Source organism: Ranitomeya variabilis, chromosome 3 (assembly GCF_051348905.1).
Source record: "Ranitomeya variabilis isolate aRanVar5 chromosome 3, aRanVar5.hap1, whole genome shotgun sequence".
NCBI classification, from domain to species: Eukaryota; Metazoa; Chordata; class Amphibia; order Anura; family Dendrobatidae; genus Ranitomeya; species Ranitomeya variabilis.
The window spans coordinates 724145236-724162959 of record NC_135234.1 but is presented as its reverse complement, the minus strand read 5'-3'; the positions used below and the strand labels follow the sequence as shown (position 1 = coordinate 724162959).

Sequence of the window (17724 nt, the reverse complement as noted above, 5' to 3'; positions counted from 1 at the left end):
GTGCTCCATGCAAGATCTTGCCTCAGGGGTAAGGATAATTTGTAGAAAGGTCAGGAATCTGACCAGGGAGGACCTGGTCAATGACCTGAAGAAAGCTGGGACCACAGTCTCAAACATTACCTTTAGTAACATACTATGCTGTCATGCAGGGCTGCCACTAGAAATTTTGGGGCCCCATACTGGAAAAATTTCCGGGGCCCCCTTAAGACTCTGCCCAGGCTCCACCCCAGCCCCGCCTCCAACCCTCGAACTGTCCAGAGCACCACCTCTGTCTCTTGGAAAAACTCCACTTCTCACCAATCACACATTAACAGTTCCCATCACCAGATCATACACATAGCCAGCAGATTTTGTTTTGGCCAAAAGGTTTTTTTAATCTGCCACGATGACAAGGTAGACTCTTTTGGCCGGGCCCTACTCTACTCTAACTTATTAAACATTTGTTAAAATATGCAATACAATTTAGGTATATTTTTATTTATTTTTCAATTTTTCAAATGACCAATAATACCACATACAAGGCACAAATACCACAACACCATGACCAGACACCACATTATCAGCACATAGTGACCTATAATACTATCTACAAGGAATAAATACTGCCACACCATGTCCAGACCACATATTACCACCACAGTGACTGAACAATATCGCATACAAGGGACAAATACCACCACAGCATGTACAGACCACATATTACCACCACATGGTGACAAACTACATACAAGGAACAAATACCAACACAACATGACCAGACCACATATTACCACCACACAGTGACCGAATAATAGCACGTACAAGGAACAAATACCACCACACCATGACCAGACCACATATTACCACCACATAGTGACCAAATAATAGCACATACAAGGAACAAATACCGCCACACCATGGCCGGACAACATATTACCACCACATTGTGACTGAATAGTACAATACTGATCATTAATAAAAAAAAATACTATCACCATAAATGCCATTATTCATAGGAGATCTGTACTTAGTATGCAGTGTCTGTGTACAGGTAATACAGTGGTCACCGGTGCCATTATACACAGGAGCTCTATATATAGTGTCAGTGTACAGGTAATACAGGGATCACCAGTGATATTATACACAGGAGCTCTATATATAGTGTCAGTGTACATGTAATACAGTGATCACTAGTGACATTATACACAGGAGCTCTGTGTATAGTGTCAGTTTACAGGTAATACAGTGATCACCAGTGACATTATACACAGGAGCTCTGTATATAGTGTATAGTGTACAGATAATATAGTGATCACCAGTGACATACACAGGAGCTCTGTATACAGTATACAGTGTATGGTGTCAGTGTACAGGTAACATACTGTCTCACCAGTGACGTCTCTAGCTGAAGTCCTTCATCTTTGCGTTTCTTTTTAATCCAGCACAGACCTCCATCACTTCTTTCAGCCAGGACTCGTCTCTGCATAAAATAGCACAGTTATCTAGAGCACCGCTTCCAGAGCACATTCCCCACTTTTTCCCTTTCTTCTACACTACACATCTGAATACAGACATTCACCCACCATTAATATATACTGTAATTGGTTATTATGCAACCCACCATTCCAAAAATAAATTATAATACGCCACTGAGCCCCTTCTAGCTATACATAGCCACTTTCCCCATTTAATATATAAATTAATTAGCAGCTGTACTCTTTCCCCCAATTTAGTTCGTCACTTTATCCTCAACGATCCCACTATGTACCTCCCGCTCTAACCCTAACTCCGATTCATTATAGTTACATGCCCCTTCTGCCTCAATTCATTGTCATGCCTTCTCTCTCTCCCACCCTCTATTCATTATCGACTGCTCTTCCCCACCCTCAAAATTCATTATTTGCTCTCCCTACCTTCAATACACCATTGGCTCTCCCCACCCCCACCTTCAATTCAATTGCTGTCCACCGTCCCTCACACTCGATGGGGACTTGATGTGCAGTCCCCATCACCCCCACTTCATCATTTGCAGTCCACCTTACTTCATCATTTAGTCCCCTATCCCCCCTTCACTTCATCTGCAGTCCCCCTTACTTTATCATTTGCAGCCCCCTATCATTTCATCATGTGCAGTACAACCTCAAACACAATTCATTATCTGCTGTATCCATCACTCCCACATCATCATTTGCAGTCCCCATCACTTGCAGTCCCCATCACCTCATCATTTTCAGTCCCCATCACCCCTGCATCATTTTCCGTCCACATCACCCCCACATCATTTGCAGTCCCCATCATCATTTGCAGTCCCCATCACCCCCACATCATCATTTGCAGTCCCCATCACCCCCATCATCATTTGCAGTCCACATCACCCCACATCATCATTTGAAGTCCCCATCACCCCCACTTCATCATTTGCAGTCCCCATCACCCCCACTTCATCATTTGCAGTCCCCTATCATTTCATCATGTGCAGTACCCCCTCAAACACACTTCATCATTTGCAGCCCCCTATCATTTCATCATGCGCAGTGCCCCCTCAAACACACTTCATCATCTGCTGCCCCCTATCATTTCATTATGCGCAGTCAGGGCCGTTTCTTCAACAGGGCGGGCAGGGCGGCCACACGGGGCGCCGTGGGGCCGGGGGGCGCAGGAGAGGCCTCGGGCCCCGGTGGTCCCCTGCCCGCTGCTGCTGCTGTTTAAGGGCTGTCAGGGGCGCGGATGCCGCGCTCAGTGCTGAGCGCGGGCGCGCCCTGCCCGAACTCAGCTGCAAATCTGACAGCTGAGCGGTCAGATCATCGCCTCGCGTCGCCGCGCCCCCCCCCCCGCACCGCACATAATGGTTGCGGCCACCTCGGCGCCGCCACTCACCCATACCTCCCAACCGTCCCGATTTCAGCGGGACAGTCCCGCTTTGGCACCGGGGTCCCGCTGTCCCGCTTCGGGCATTTAAAATCCCGAATTTGCGGCCGCCGGTGAAGCCCCGCCCACTTCCGGGACGTAGAGAGAGCCTGTTTTTTTGTTTTTTTATATAAAAGCTGCCTCCTGACCGCCCGCGCAACACCCCCCCCCCCTCCCGCCCCCTGTGCGGCGCTGCCACGCTGAAGGAGAGAGCCTGCAGCAATCAAGAAGAAAGGTCAGCGATTCACTACCTCTGGCTGTGTGTGCACGGAGCTCCGGCTTCTGCTCTTAGCTGCTATCCCGGCAGAGAAGGAGAGACGGGGGAGGTGCCGGGATAGTGCAGAGCTGTGAGCAGGAGACTGAAGACTTCAGCAGAGAGCTGCACATGGACATCAGCCGCCCCTGCATCACAGAGGAGATTGTGTGTGTGTGATGTGTGTGATGGCTGCGTGTGTGTGTGTGATGGCTGCGTGTGTGTGTGTGTGATGGCTGTGTGTGTGTGATGGCTGCGTGTGTGTGTGTGTGATGGCTGCGTGTGTGTGATGGCTGCGTGTGTGTGTGTGATGGCTGTGTGTGTGATGGCTGCGTGTGTGTGTGATGGCTGCGTGTGTGTGTGTGATGGCTGCGTGTGTGTGATGGCTGCGTGTGTGTGATGGCTGCGTGTGTGTGATGGCTGCGTGTGTGTGATGGCTGCGTGTGTGTGTGATGGCTGTGTGTGTGTGATGGCTGCGTGTGTGTGATGGCTGTGTGTGTGTGATGGCTGTGTGTGTGTGATGGCTGTGTGTGTGTGATGGCTGTGTGTGTGTGATGGCTGTGTGTGTGTGATGGCTGCGTGTGTGTGATGGCTGCGTGTGTGTGTGATGGCTGCGTGTGTGTGTGTGTGATGGCTGCGTGTGTGATGTCTGCGTGTGTGTGTGATGGCTGCATGTGTGTGTGATGGCTGCGTGTGTGTGTGTGTGTGATGGCTGCGTGTGTGTGTGTGATGGCTGCGTGTGTGTGTGTGTGATGGCTGCGTGTGTGTGTGTGTGATGGCTGCGTGTGTGTGTGATGGCTGCGTGTGTGATGCATTTGTGTCAAAGCTGCATGTGTTTGTGAGCTGCGTGCGTGTGAGCTGCGTGCCTGTGTGTGAGCTGCGTGCCTGTATGTCATTATACAGTATGGAGCATCATGTGTGGTCATTATACAATATGGAGCATCATGTGCGGTCATTATACAGTATGGAGCATCATGTGCGGTCATTATACAGTATGGAGCATTATGTGTGGCCATTATACAGTATGGAGCATCATGTGCGGTCATTATACAGTATGGAGCATCATGTGCGGTCATTATACAATATGGAGCATCATGTGCGGTCATTGTACAGTATGGAGCATCATGTGCGGTCATTATACAGTATGGAGCATCATGTGCGGTCATTATACAGTATGGAGCATCATGTGTGGCCATTATACAGTATGGAGCATCATGTGCGGCCATTATACAGTCTGGAGCATCATGTGCGGTCATTATACAGTCTGGAGCATCATGTGCGGTCATTATACAGTCTGGAGCATCATGTGCGGTCATTATACAGTCTGGAGCATCATGTGCGGTCATTATACAGTCTGGAGCATCATGTGCGGTCATTATACAGTATGGAGCATCATTTGCGGTCATACAGTATGGAGCATCATGTGCGGTCATTATACAGTATGGAGCATCATGTGCGGTCATTATACAGTATGGAGCATCATGTGGGGTCATTATACAGTATGGAGCATCATGTGCGGTCATTATACAGTCTGGAGCATCATGTGCGGTCATTATACAGTATGGAGCATCATTTGCGGTCATACAGTATGGAGCATCATGTGTGTTCATTATACAGTATGGAGCATCATGTGCGGCCATTATACAGTATGGAGCATCATGTGGGGTCATTATACAGTATGGAGCATCATGTGCGGTCATTATACAGTATGGAGCATCATGTGCGGTCATACAGTATGGAGCATCATGTGTGTTCATTATACAGTATGGAGCATCATGTGTGGCCATTATACAGTATGGAGCGTCATGTGTGTTCATTATACAGTATGGAGCATCATGTGTGGCCATTATACAGTATGGGGCACTGTGTGGCCATATTTTTTTGTTTATAATTATTGTATATGAAACAGTGTGATCGGCAGTGCTAAATGGGTGTGGTTGGGATGTGGATATGGGTGTGACTAATTATGAATGGGTGTGGTCAGAGGCGTGGCCTAAAATTTGCCGCGGCGCGCAAAGCGCGCCGCAAACTTTGTCCCTCTTTCCCATCTTCAAAAGTTGGGAGGTATGACTCACCTCCGCTCCGTGCTGGATGAACAGCGAGAATGAACAGCCAGGATGAGGCAGCTCGGCCACTCCCACACTGATAGCAGGGGCGCCGCGCTCTCGGCTGAGCACGGGCGCTCCCTGAGACAGTGATCAAAGAGCTAAGCACACACACTATCACTGTCAGACTAGGCTGCCTGGCTGTTGCCAATTTCAATGCTGGACAGGACAGGCTGCAGTCTAGTCTGACAGTGGTAGCAGTATAGCAAAAATGCCCACCCCCTGCCTATGGATTAGTCCTTCCCTTCCCAGCAGCCCCATTTAGCAGTCTGAGCGCGCTCAGACTCAGAGGGCAGAGGGCACTGACACACTGAACAGGTGAGGGGGTCTGAGGGATGGGATGGGTTGGGCTAGCCTTTTTTTTTGGATGGGGACCCCCACACCTGCCCCCCCCCCAACCACCCTTGGGGCATGCTGATTTGGCATGCCCCACAGCATGAAACCCGGGAGGGGGCCCAGCTGACTTACCTCATCTTTGGCAGTCTGGTGGCATCCTCACCCAGGCGAGAAGTGTTGGAAAGAGTTATGGCAGTAACTGTATACCTGGCAACCAATAATTTAGCTTTTCGAGGATCGTCAAATACATTGTTTACACCAAATAATGGACATTTCCTTGGGCTTATAGAGCTTCTTGGAAAATTTGAACCAGTAATGAGAGATCATTTAAAACGAATTACTTCCCAGGAAATCCATACACATTACTGTGGAAATTTAATTCAAAATGAAATTATCTGCTTGATGGCCTCTCAGGTGAAGAAATGTATTCTAGAAAAAGCCAAAAGATCTAAGTATTTTTCAATAATGTTGGACTGCACACAAGATGCAGGTCACACTGAACAGTTGTCATACACCTTAAGATTTGTTGATATAGATGATGATCACGTAGCAATAAAGGAACATTTTATTGGCTATCGTCCTGCTACTGATACATCTGGGGAAAGTCTCGCCAATCTCCTTTTAGAAGAGATTAGTAAATGTGACCTGGAATTAGAAAATGAACTGGCAGAAAAGCTGAATTATTCGGAAGCTATTAATGCTTTTGCAGCGGCTAAATCTAGAAGAGTCAGTTTCTCATAAATCTGCAACCTACAATTTTTAGGATCTGTTTCCAAAATAATTAATAGATATTATTTACCTACAACTTTGTTCTCACCGTTAATAATTAGCATACTTGTCCCTTTTCCCCAAGTTCTATATAAGTTAAAGGCAAATTATAATTTATTAAAAAAAGGGAAGATACAAGCCTGCTCTCTATTTATTACTCAAGCCCACAAAAATAATGTTTATTATTTTCGGTGCCGGGGGGGGGGGGGGGGGGGGAGAAATTTCCTACTCTCGCCCTGTGTCATTTTTGGGCTAGAAACTGCCCTGTGCGCAGTGCCCCCTCAAACACACTTCATCATCTGCAGACCCCTATCATTTCATCATGCGCAGTGCCCCCTCAAACACACTTCATCATCTGCTGCCCCCTATCATTTCATTATGCGCAGTGCCCCCTCAAACACACTTCATCATCTGCAGACCCCTATCATTTCATCATGCGCAGTGCCCCCTCAAAGACACTTCATTATCTGCAGTCCCCTATCATTTCATCATGTGCAGTGCCCCCTGAAACACACTTCATCATCTGCAGTCCCCTATCATTTCATCATGTGCAGTGCCCCCTCAAACACACTTCATCATCTGCTGCCCCCTATCATTTCATCATGTGCAGTGCCCCCTCAAACACACTTCATCATCTGCAGTCCCCTATCATTTCATCATGCGCAGTGCCCCCTCAAACACACTTCATCATCTGCTGCCCCCTATCATTTCATTATGCGCAGTGCCCCCTCAAACACACTTCATCATCTGCAGACCCCTATCATTTCATCATGCGCAGTGCCCCCTCAAAGACACTTCATTATCTGCAGTCCCCTATCATTTCATCATGTGCAGTGCCCCCTGAAACACACTTCATCATCTGCAGTCCCCTATCATTTCATCATGTGCAGTGCCCCCTCAAACACACTTCATCATCTGCTGCCCCCTATCATTTCATCATGTGCAGTGCCCCCTCAAACACACTTCATCATCTGCAGTCCCCTATCATTTCATCATGCGCAGTTCCCCCTCAAACACACTTCATCATCTGCAGTCCCCTATCATTTCATCATGCGCAGTGCCCACTCAAACACACTTCATCATCTGCAGCCCCCTATCATTTCATCATGCGCAGTGCCCCTTAAACACACTTCATCATTTGCAGCCCCCTATCATTTCATCATGCGCAGTGCCCCCTCAAACACACTTCATCATCTGCAGCCCCCTATCATTTCATCATGCGCAGTGCCCCTTAAACACTTCATCATCTGCAGCCCCCTATCATTTCATCATGCGCAGTGCCCTCTCAAACACACTTCATTATCTGCAGCCCCCTATCATTTCATCATGCGCAGTGCCCCCTCAAACACACTCCATCATCTGCATTCTCACTCCCCCCCACCTCACCCATTTAAAAAAACAAAACTAAAAATGTTTTTTATACTTACCTCAGTCGTTCCGGGGCGTCTAGTATTTCCAGCAGTGAAGCAGCAGCTAGAATGTATGGGCTGCTGAGAGGACCTGACAGGAGCCCCTACATTCTAGCACATTCACTACTGAGATTACTAGAATGGATGGGCTGCAGTCAGGACCGGCATGGAGCCCATACATTCTAGCTACAGCCGAGCAGGAGCTGCGCAGCTGACTAGGTAAGATGGCCGTGCACAGCTCCAAAACGGCTCCCCGGGCCCCAGCATCGACGTGTGCGCCGCAGTTCACAGTATTTTAGTGCACGATGGGACCCGATCAGTAGAAGCACAACAGTGGGGCCCCGGATCTGCGGGCCCCTCTGTGTAGTGCTGCTGACCGGGCCCCGTACAGCAGTAACGGCTGTAATGCCCTGATGGCGGCCCTGCTGTCATGGATTAAACTCCTGCAGGGCACGCAGGTCCCCCTGCTCATGCCGTCGCATGTAAAGGCCCATTTGAAGTTCACCAATGACCATGTTGATGATACAGAGGAGTCATGGAAGAAAGTCATGTGGTCAGATGACAACAAAATAGAACTTGTTGATATCAACGCCACTCGCTGTGTTTGGAGGAAGAAGAAGGATGAGTACAACCCCAAGAACACCATCCCAACTGTGAAGCACAATGAGGGAAACATCATATTTTGGGGGTGCTTTTATGCAAACGGGACAGGATGACCGCACCGTATTGAAGAGAGGATGGATGGGGTCATGTATTGTGAGATTTTGACCGAAAATCTTCTTCACTCAGCATTGAAGATGGGTCGTGGATGGGTCTTCCAGCAAGGCATTGACCCGAAACACACAACGAGGGCAACTAAGGAGTGGCTCCATAAGAAGCATTTCAAGGTCCTGCAGTGTAACAAAACCAGTCTCCAGACCTGAACCCAATAAAAATCTTTGGAGGGAGCTGAAACTCAGTGTTACCCAGTGACAGCCCTGAAACCTGAAAGATCAGGAGAACATCTGAATGGAAGAGAGGACCAAAATCCCTGCTGAACTGTGTGCAAACTTGGTCAAAAACTACAGGAAATGTCTGACCTCTGCAAACAAAGGTTTCTGTACCAAATAATAAGTTCTGTTTTTCTATTGTATCAAATACTTATTTCATGCAATAAAATGAAAGTTAATTATGTTAAAGTCATACAATGTGATTTTCTGTCTTTTTTTTAGATTCTGTCCCTCACAGTTGAAATGTAGTTCCGATAAAAATTACAGACCTCCCCATTCTTTGTAGGTGGGAAAACTTGCATAATTGGCAGTGTATCAAACACTTATTTTCCCCACTGTATGTCTGTGTCCATATTGTAATCATTCCCACCAAATATAAACACAAGGGGTGTAAATCTAGCCAAGAATAAGGGTACCATCACACAATGAAATTTCCATCGCTACGACGGTACGATTCGTGACGTTCTAGCGATATCGTTACGATATCGCAGTGTCTGACACGCAGCAGCGATCAGGGACCCTGCTGAGAATCGTACGTCGTAGCACATCGTTTGGAACTTTCTTTCGTCGCTTGATCACCCGCTGACATCGCTGGATCGTTGTGTGTGACAGCGATCCAGCGATGTGTTCGCTTGTAACCAGGGTAAACATCGGGTAACTAAGCGCAGGGCCGCGCTTAGTAACCCGATGTTTACCCTGGTTACAAGCGTAAACGTAAAAAAAACAAACAGTACATACTCACATTCCGGTGTCTGTCCTCCGGCGTCTCAGCTTCTCTGCACTGTGTGACGTCACCGCTCTGCTTTCCGGCTATGGCGCTTACACAGTGGAGAGAAGCAGAACGCCGGGGACAGACACCGGAATGTAAGTATGTGCTGTTTGGTTTTTTTACGTTAACGCTGGTAACCAGGGTAAACATCGGGTTACTAAGCGCGGCCCTGCGCTTAGTAACCCGATGTTTACCCTGGTTACCCGGGGACTTCGGCATCGCTCCAGCGCCGTGATTGCAAAGTGTGACCGCAATCTACGACGCTGGAGCGATATTCATACGACGCTGCGACGTCACGAATCGTGCCGTCGCAGCGATGGAAATTTCACTGTGTGACGGTACCCTTAGTCAAGTTAGATCAGAGAATAGATCATATCTGGATCACAGACAGAAATGTCAGTAATATGTCACCGCGAGGCTACAGGTTGCTCTCCTCTTTCTCTTAGTTCAAAAGGTGACCTAGCGAGAAAATCCTGTACATCCTACGGGACCTTTTGGCTAAAAGGTAAATTGGACTGAATCCTAAAGACAAAATAAATAAGACAATGAGAGCACCAGACTCTAGTGAGACGGAAACCTGAGTGCTGAATAGACTATAATGCTGCAACTCACGGAAAGAAGAATCTGACCATTATTTTAGTAAGAATAGCAGCAGAACATGATAGTAGTGTGAACGGATTCCAGTACTGATGTTGTCTGCGATCCATGTACTGTACAAGTTCCAGAGCTTTTCATTCATGTAACTAAGAAGCACTGATGATTGAAACAGCGTGCTAAATTTATAGGTAATTATACTGGAAGATTTATTTCTTGAATGTTATGGTCACCATTGCAATATTTTTTTTTACTCACATGTATCTCAAGTAAAAACAGTAGAGAAGAGTAAACTGATCCTTGGAGGATTGAGTTTGAGTCTAACCTCTGGACGTTCGTGGTTTCACGCAAATTCATACACTTTAAGATTCGATTTATGATTCACCCCCCAAAAAAACTTGCCTTGCACCATTTCCCACTCTGCTGAAGCATCAGAGAGCGGGCTAATATCTTTTTGCATGGCTGCTCCGGCTTCCTCACATTGAACAGCAGCCATGATGACATCTTACAGACTATCATACCTTATACAGTGGTGGTCGGTAGAGGGGCCATCACAGGTCAGCGGTTCTTAGTGGAGCACAGTTTGATGGCAGAGTAATTTTCCACCTCCTTAGTCACTGGGTTTGTCTCTCTCTCCTGTACAGTGCAACCTCTTATGGTCAGCAAGGTCCTCTATCTCCTGTAGAGTATAAGTTCTTATGGTCAGCAGGGTCCTCTCTCTTCTGTAAAGTGTAAACGCTTATGGTCAGCAGGGTCCTCTATCTCCTGTAGAGTATAAGTTCTTTTAGTCAGCGAGCTCCTCTCTCTTCTGTAGAGTATAAGCTCTTATGGTCACCAGGGTCCTCTATCTTCTGTAGAGTGTAAGCCCTTATGGTCAGCATGGTCCTCTCTTTCCTGTAGAGTGTAAGCTCTTATGGTCAGCAGGGTCCTCTATCTCCTGTAGAGTATAAGTTCTTATGGTCAGCAGAGTCCTCTCTCTTCTGTAGAGTGTAAAGGCTTATGGTCAGCAGGGTCCTCTATCTCCTGTAGAGTATAAGTTCTTTTAGTCAGCGGGGTCCTCTCTCTTCTGTAGAGTGTAAGCCCTTATGGTCAGCATGGTCCTCTCCTGTAGAGTGTAAGCTCTTATGGTCAGCAGGGTCCGCTATTTCCTGTAGAGTATAAGTTCTTTTGGTCAGCAGGGTACTCTCTCTCCTGAAGAGTGTAAGCCCTTATGGTCAGCAGTATCCTCTCTCTTCTGTAGAGTGTAAGCCCTTATGGTCAGCATGGTCCTCTCTCTCTTGTAGAGTGTAAGCCCTTATGGTCAGCATGGTCCTCTATCTCCTGTAGAGTATAAGTTCTTATGGTCAGCAGGGTCCTCTCTCTTCTGTAGAGTGTAAAGGCTTATGGTCAGCAGGGTCCTCTATCTCCTGTAGAGTATAAGTTCTTTTAGTCAGCAGGGTACTCTCTCTCCTGAAGAGTGAAAGCCCTTATGGTCAGCAGTATCCTCTCTCTTCTGTAGAGTGTAAATGCTTATGGCCAGCAGGGTCCTCTATCTCCTGTAGAGTATAAGTTCTTTTGGTCAGCAGGGTACTCTCTCTCCTGAAGAGTGTAAGCCCTTATGGTCAGCAGTATCCTCTCTCTTCTGTAGAGTGTAAGCCCTTATGGTCAGCATGGTCCTCTCTCTCCTGTAGAGTGTAAGCCCTTATGGTCAGCATGGTCCTCTCTCTCCTGTAGAGTATAAGTTCTTATGGTCAGCAGGGTCCTCTCTCTTCTGTAGAGTGTAAAGGCTTATGGTCAGCAGGGTCCTCTATCTCCTGTAGAGTATAAGTTCTTTTAGTCAGCAGGGTATTCTCTCTCCTGAAGAGTGAAAGCTCTTATGGTCAGCAGTATCCTCTCTCTTCTGTAGAGTGTAAATGCTTATGGTCAGCAGGGTCCTCTGTCTCCTGTAGAGTGTAAGCCCTTATGGTCAGCAGGGTCCTCTCTCTTCTGTACAGTGTAAGCTTTTATGGTCAGCAGGATCCTCTCTTCTGTAGAGCGTAAACGCTTATGGTCAGTGGGGTCCACTTTCTCTTGTGTAGAGGGAAAGCTCTTATGGTCAGCAGGGTCCTCTATCTCCTGTAGAGTATAAGCTCTTATGGTCAGCAGTGTTCTTTTCACCTCTTTTCTCTCAGTGTATTGTCTGAGAAATTACAAGCTTTTCAGTATTGAGATTCATGCAAATTTATTTGCTGCACAGTGAGGCAAAAGTTTTTGGAGGCTGGACTTGTGTCAAGGGCATTCTAATAAAAACATCACGGACAGACTGATATTTTTTAGGAAGTACAGGAATTGGAATGCAGAGAACTCAAGTTGTAGTATTTCACTGATGAAGTCCTCTCAAGACTGTTTGGAACATCTAGAAGAAGAATTTTATGAAGAAGAAAAGGTGAGTGCTACCATAAGTCCTGTGCGATGCCAACACTACAGCATCCTGCAACCATTCAGGTGAGGAGATGCTTTTCTTCCAAGGCAGTGGGCTTACTCACAATTTTGCCTATCAACATCACCATGAATAAAGAATAGTATACTGTACATCTTCCAAGAGCAACTTCACCAAGTGATCCAAGAAAACTTTGATGCTGAACAATGCTTTTTCAGCTTCACAAAGCACCATGTCACAAGGCAGAAGTGGTAACTAAGTGTCTCGGTGAACAAAACATTGAAATTTGGGGTCCATGGCTAGGAAACTCATCAGATCTCAATCCAATTAAAAACCTGTGGTCGTTGATAAGGATAGAGATCTTTTGGAATTACCGATTTCCCTGGAGGCAATCCAACAGGCCTTAGGTAGGTAGAATTCCAAATGATAAAGCCCCGAGTTGTGATTGCTTTCCAATAGAAATGTTTAAGCTATTTGAGGGGGAACTTTTGCCGGACTACTTGGAATTGATTAATAATGCGTTCAAGACTGACAAGTTGCCTAGATCACGATATAATGTGATAATAGTGGTCGTACCTAAAGACGAAAAAGACAATGAAATGCCAGACTCATACAGGCCTATTCCGCTTTTGATGTTAGATGTTAAGATACTTGCTAAAATTCTTGCAACTTCAGTGAGTTTTGTTATTATTTTAGTAATTCACCCAAATCTGTCTGGCTTCATGCCCTCAAAATCAACTACTATATGTTTATATTTCAAAGCATCACAGACAGATCCCGGTAATAAAGCTATTCTTTCCCTAGATGCCAAGAAGACATTTGATAGTGTGGCGTGGAAATATATCTGGGCTGTACTAAGGGGAATGGGGTTTGACCTCAACTTCATTAAATGGGTAACACTATTGTATAAGGACCCAACTGCTAGAATTAGAGCCTACGGTAATTTATCAGAGAGCTTAGAGCTCTACAGGGGAACAAGACAAGGCTGCCTTCTACTGCCGTTACATTTTTGCACTTGCAATAGAACACCTAGTTTGCGCTATTAGAAATCACCCTGGGATTGAGGGTTTTAAAAATGGAGATAGGAGTGGATTGCACTGAATGACCTGTTGCTATTTGTAGAAAAGCTTGCGGTTTTCTTGGGTTTAACTATTAACTGGTCAAAGTCCGCTGTTCTTCCCATGGATAACACAGATACTTTCCTATTAAATAATAACTTGGAAATTCTGGTGGGACACAGATTTAAGTATATAGGTAGTTATATTACCAACCAGGTTAACGATTATATCTCTTTAAATTTGATCCCTTTGGTGTCTAAGTCGAGGAATAAAGTCAGTGCATGGAATAAATTATCCCTTTCTACCCTTGGAAGAACGAATCTTATTAAAATGTCCTTCATACTTCTTCCATTGGGATTCCGAAATATTGGTTTAAAAAGATGCATAACATTTTTAGAGATCTGGTTTGGAAAAAGGTACCCCTAGAATAAAATGAGAAAAATTAGTTACCTAAAGACCAGGGAGGTTTAGCGTTGCCACACATCTGGGGGCATTTCTTCGCCTTTCAATTTAGAGGATGGGCACTGAAGGAATCTATTAAATTTATGGTTATGCAAAAATTTGTTGACCGAACTTAAGGAAGATTATAAGCTACAGTAAACTAGAGAAATGGGGGTGACTTGGAAATCCATGTACAATTTTTAGCAACCTGTAAAAAGACAATGGCCTCATTTATTAAATTTATTTGAAGCCACGCTTGTCTACAAACCCATGATGGTCTATGTGGTAAAGTAGGAATTGTGCCCTTTCACTTTTACTATCATTGTTGTACACAGAATTATAAGCTAATTGTCCTTCTAACTATTAAATCACATTTTCTTATCTAATTACATTTTCTCCCTGTTGTAAATTTAATAAACTAATTATATATAATTTTTTTAAATAAAAAATCGCTTACTGTTCTTCAAACTAAGATGATGGTATATATTCATTGATATGTTCCAGGCTTTAAAAGTTACTGTGAACGATATGGAGAAGGTATAAAACGAGTCTTGGGGACGTTTGGACCAGTTCCAGATTTTTCAGGTGAAGTTGCAGAGAAAATTGACCAGGTATGTATAAGGTTCTGAATCTGATGGCCTCCTTGGTCTCATGGTAAACTTAAAACATGACCACCACTAAACCACAAAAAGTTTTTTGTGATCAAATTTCTGTGCCAATTCTTTTCATAATATGCACTAGTATGAACAAAAGTATTGTGACACTTAACTCATGGGCATTAATATGGACCCCATCCCTCGTTTTCAGCTGTAACAGCTTCCACTCTTTTGGGAATGATTTCTGCAAGATATTAGTAGTGGGTGTTTTGGGAATTTTTGCCAATTCATCCAAAAGAGTATTTGTGAGAGGAGACACAGAGATGAGAGGCCAGTCTAACAATCTCCATTCTAGCTTATCCCAAAGTGTTCAATGGGGTTGGAGCTCTGTGCGGACAATCATGTTCTTCCAGACCAAAATCCCCCAACCATGTCTTTATGGAGCTTCCTTTGTGCACTAGGACAGAGTCATGGGGGATTCGAAAAGGGCCTTACACAAACTGTTTCCACAAAGTTGAAGCTACAATTGTCCAAAATGTCTTATATGTTGTACATTTAAGATTTCCCTTCATTGAACTAAGTTGTCGAAGCCAACACCTGAGAAACAGCTGATGCGAGATAGATGCTACTGCGCATGCGCCTCCTATGGTGCCATTTTGTTGTAGTGTACTTTTTTTTTGACTGCAGCAACAAGAAGCCGGCAGAGGCACTTGTGCAGTAGCATCTATCTCGTACTGAGAGACCCTTCTGCGCAAGCGCTGGCACTATTTTCTTGTAGTGTACATTTTTTTGCCTGCAGCAACAAGGAGCCGGTGGTGGCACTTGCGCAGTAGCATCTGTCGGAACGCGATAGATGCTAGTGCGCAGGCACACCCGACAGCGCCATAATGATGTTGATTTTTTTTTCTTTAAAACACAGGAAGATATTAGACACTAACTGATAAGAGAAAGTGCGCAGGTGCAGCAGGAGCCGCCATTTTGATTAAGTGACATGCTGTGTGTAGGTTACTGTGCACAATCCTGCTGACAGCTTCCCTTTAAAGAAGCAATTAAATAAAAAATGTTATCTTTTAGTCCTTTTCCAAACTTTATTGTGAAAATTGTACAAGTCTTACTTACGAAACGCCTCCTTCTCTCATTATATCAGCACTGTAAAGGTTGTTTTCTGCACCAAGTATCTTCTGTGAGGCCAGGAAGTCATTTTCTTAATGTAAGCCTATGGGACTCACATGGAGTTTCTTATAGGATTGCATTGAGACTTATAGACTTATATATTAATTAAATCTGCTCACACCGAAATCCAAGGAATAGGCAAATTTAATTAAATTTCACAGGAATAGAAAAAAACATGATTAAAAATGTTTAAAAATACAGGGAAAAAACACCACGCCATCAAAACTAATCTGTGATGATTTCCTATAGTACTAGCTCATGAAATATAAGGCAGAGATCTCAAACTACCCTACTTAACAAACTAGGACGAAAAATATCATGCAAAGCAATATACACTCAGTAATAAGAAAAACCTAATAATATATTACATAATCATTAAGAGCAGCAATAACCAAAAAGAACAACAGAACAATGCTTACATGTACACAACTTGTAATGACTGAGCCGTTTTGCTGTTTCCCTTAAAAATCAAGTACCGTAATTATTTTTCAAGCAATTAAAAGACTGAGCTGCTAATTTCTGCGGCCACCACAGCAGCACCATGTGGCCCTACCTTTATTTCTTTAACAAATGAACCAATTTAAATTGAAAACAATCGTCAGGCAAGGCACAGCCACAATTACCACAATCTAGACATCTACATTATCAGTGTATGTTCTCCTTAATTTGCCGGCAGCCTGACCACTGGGTGTTCCCGGAACTGCAGCATCGTCATATTTATGGAGAGCAGCTATGCTAAGATGAAAAGAAATACATAGAAACTTGAAAATTAGTCATATCTGTCAGCAATTAAAAGCCTTTAGATTTTTTCAGGAAATTAATCCCTTAATGAAACAGACAATTTTCGTTTTTGAGCCCTCCAAGACCAATAACATTTTTATTGTTGTCTTGACATAGCCATGCAAAGCTGTGAGAGAACAGAATCCATTTTGCGTATGTGGTGTTCATTTTGTCTTGTAACTTTTGTGTAATGGTGATCAAATAACGCTATTGGACGGAAACGTTTCACATTTGTATTCACGCCTCTAAAGTTCCTATTGGTTCATAGTTTTGAGGGAACTTTTTCTTTCTTTCTCTGTGACCCAATTGAAAGTGCCTATATATGCCAATCAAGCAGAAGTCCTGGGTACACCATACAAGGCTGTGTACATCTTATTAATTTGGAGCTCAAAAGGCATAGAAAAAAGTGTATTTCTCTCACACAAGGGCTTGTTTTTGTTGGACGAATTGTAGTGTTAAATGCCTTCAGTTATTTTACCACATAACATACTGAAAAGTGGTTGAAAAAAATCCACGTAAGGCCAGCTGCAGACAAACTTATGAAAAATTGTCCAAGTTTCATCCAGAAAACATGGACTATTAACATCTGAATATCATCCATGTGCCATCTGTGTGTCCACTTTTACGTCCGAGTAACATCTGTGTGACAGTCGATGTTCATTTGTGATCTGTTTTCATACATCTACATTTAAAAAGTTTGTATGATCAAATAAATAGTTTCCTATGTTTATAATAGAAATGTATCCTTAAAAATTGGATGCAACACGGATGTTCTGTGTGTGATACAATTTTTTTACGTACCCATAGACTTTTTACATTGCCAGTAGTGATGAGCGAATATACTCGTTACTCGAGATTTCCTTTGTACGCTCGGGTGTCCTCCGAGTATTTTTTAGTGCTCGGAGATTTAGTTTTCCTCACCTCAGCTGAATGATTTACATCTGTTAGCCAGCTTGATTACATGTGGGGATTCCCTAGCAACCAGGCAACCCCCACATGTACTTATGCTGGCTAACAGATGTAAATCATTCAGCTGCGGCGATGAAAACTAAATCTACGAGCACTAAAAAATACTCGGAGGACCCCCGAGCATGCTCAGAGAAATCTCAAGTAACGAGTATATTCGCTCATCACTAATAGCCAGCAAAACTATGTGATTTCTGAAATCT

General features: G+C 44.5%; 1 protein-coding gene across 1 annotated transcript in view; it reads left to right on the top strand.

The window, feature by feature from the left end:
- The window catches only part of CRYL1 (crystallin lambda 1), a 162584-nt gene that overhangs the window by 140184 nt on the left and 4676 nt on the right, over nt 1–17724 (top strand). The window contains exon 7 of the mRNA XM_077298366.1: nt 14511–14617. Coding sequence (XP_077154481.1) covers nt 14511–14617 — 107 coding nt within the window. The remainder of the gene's footprint in view (nt 1–14510; nt 14618–17724) is intronic.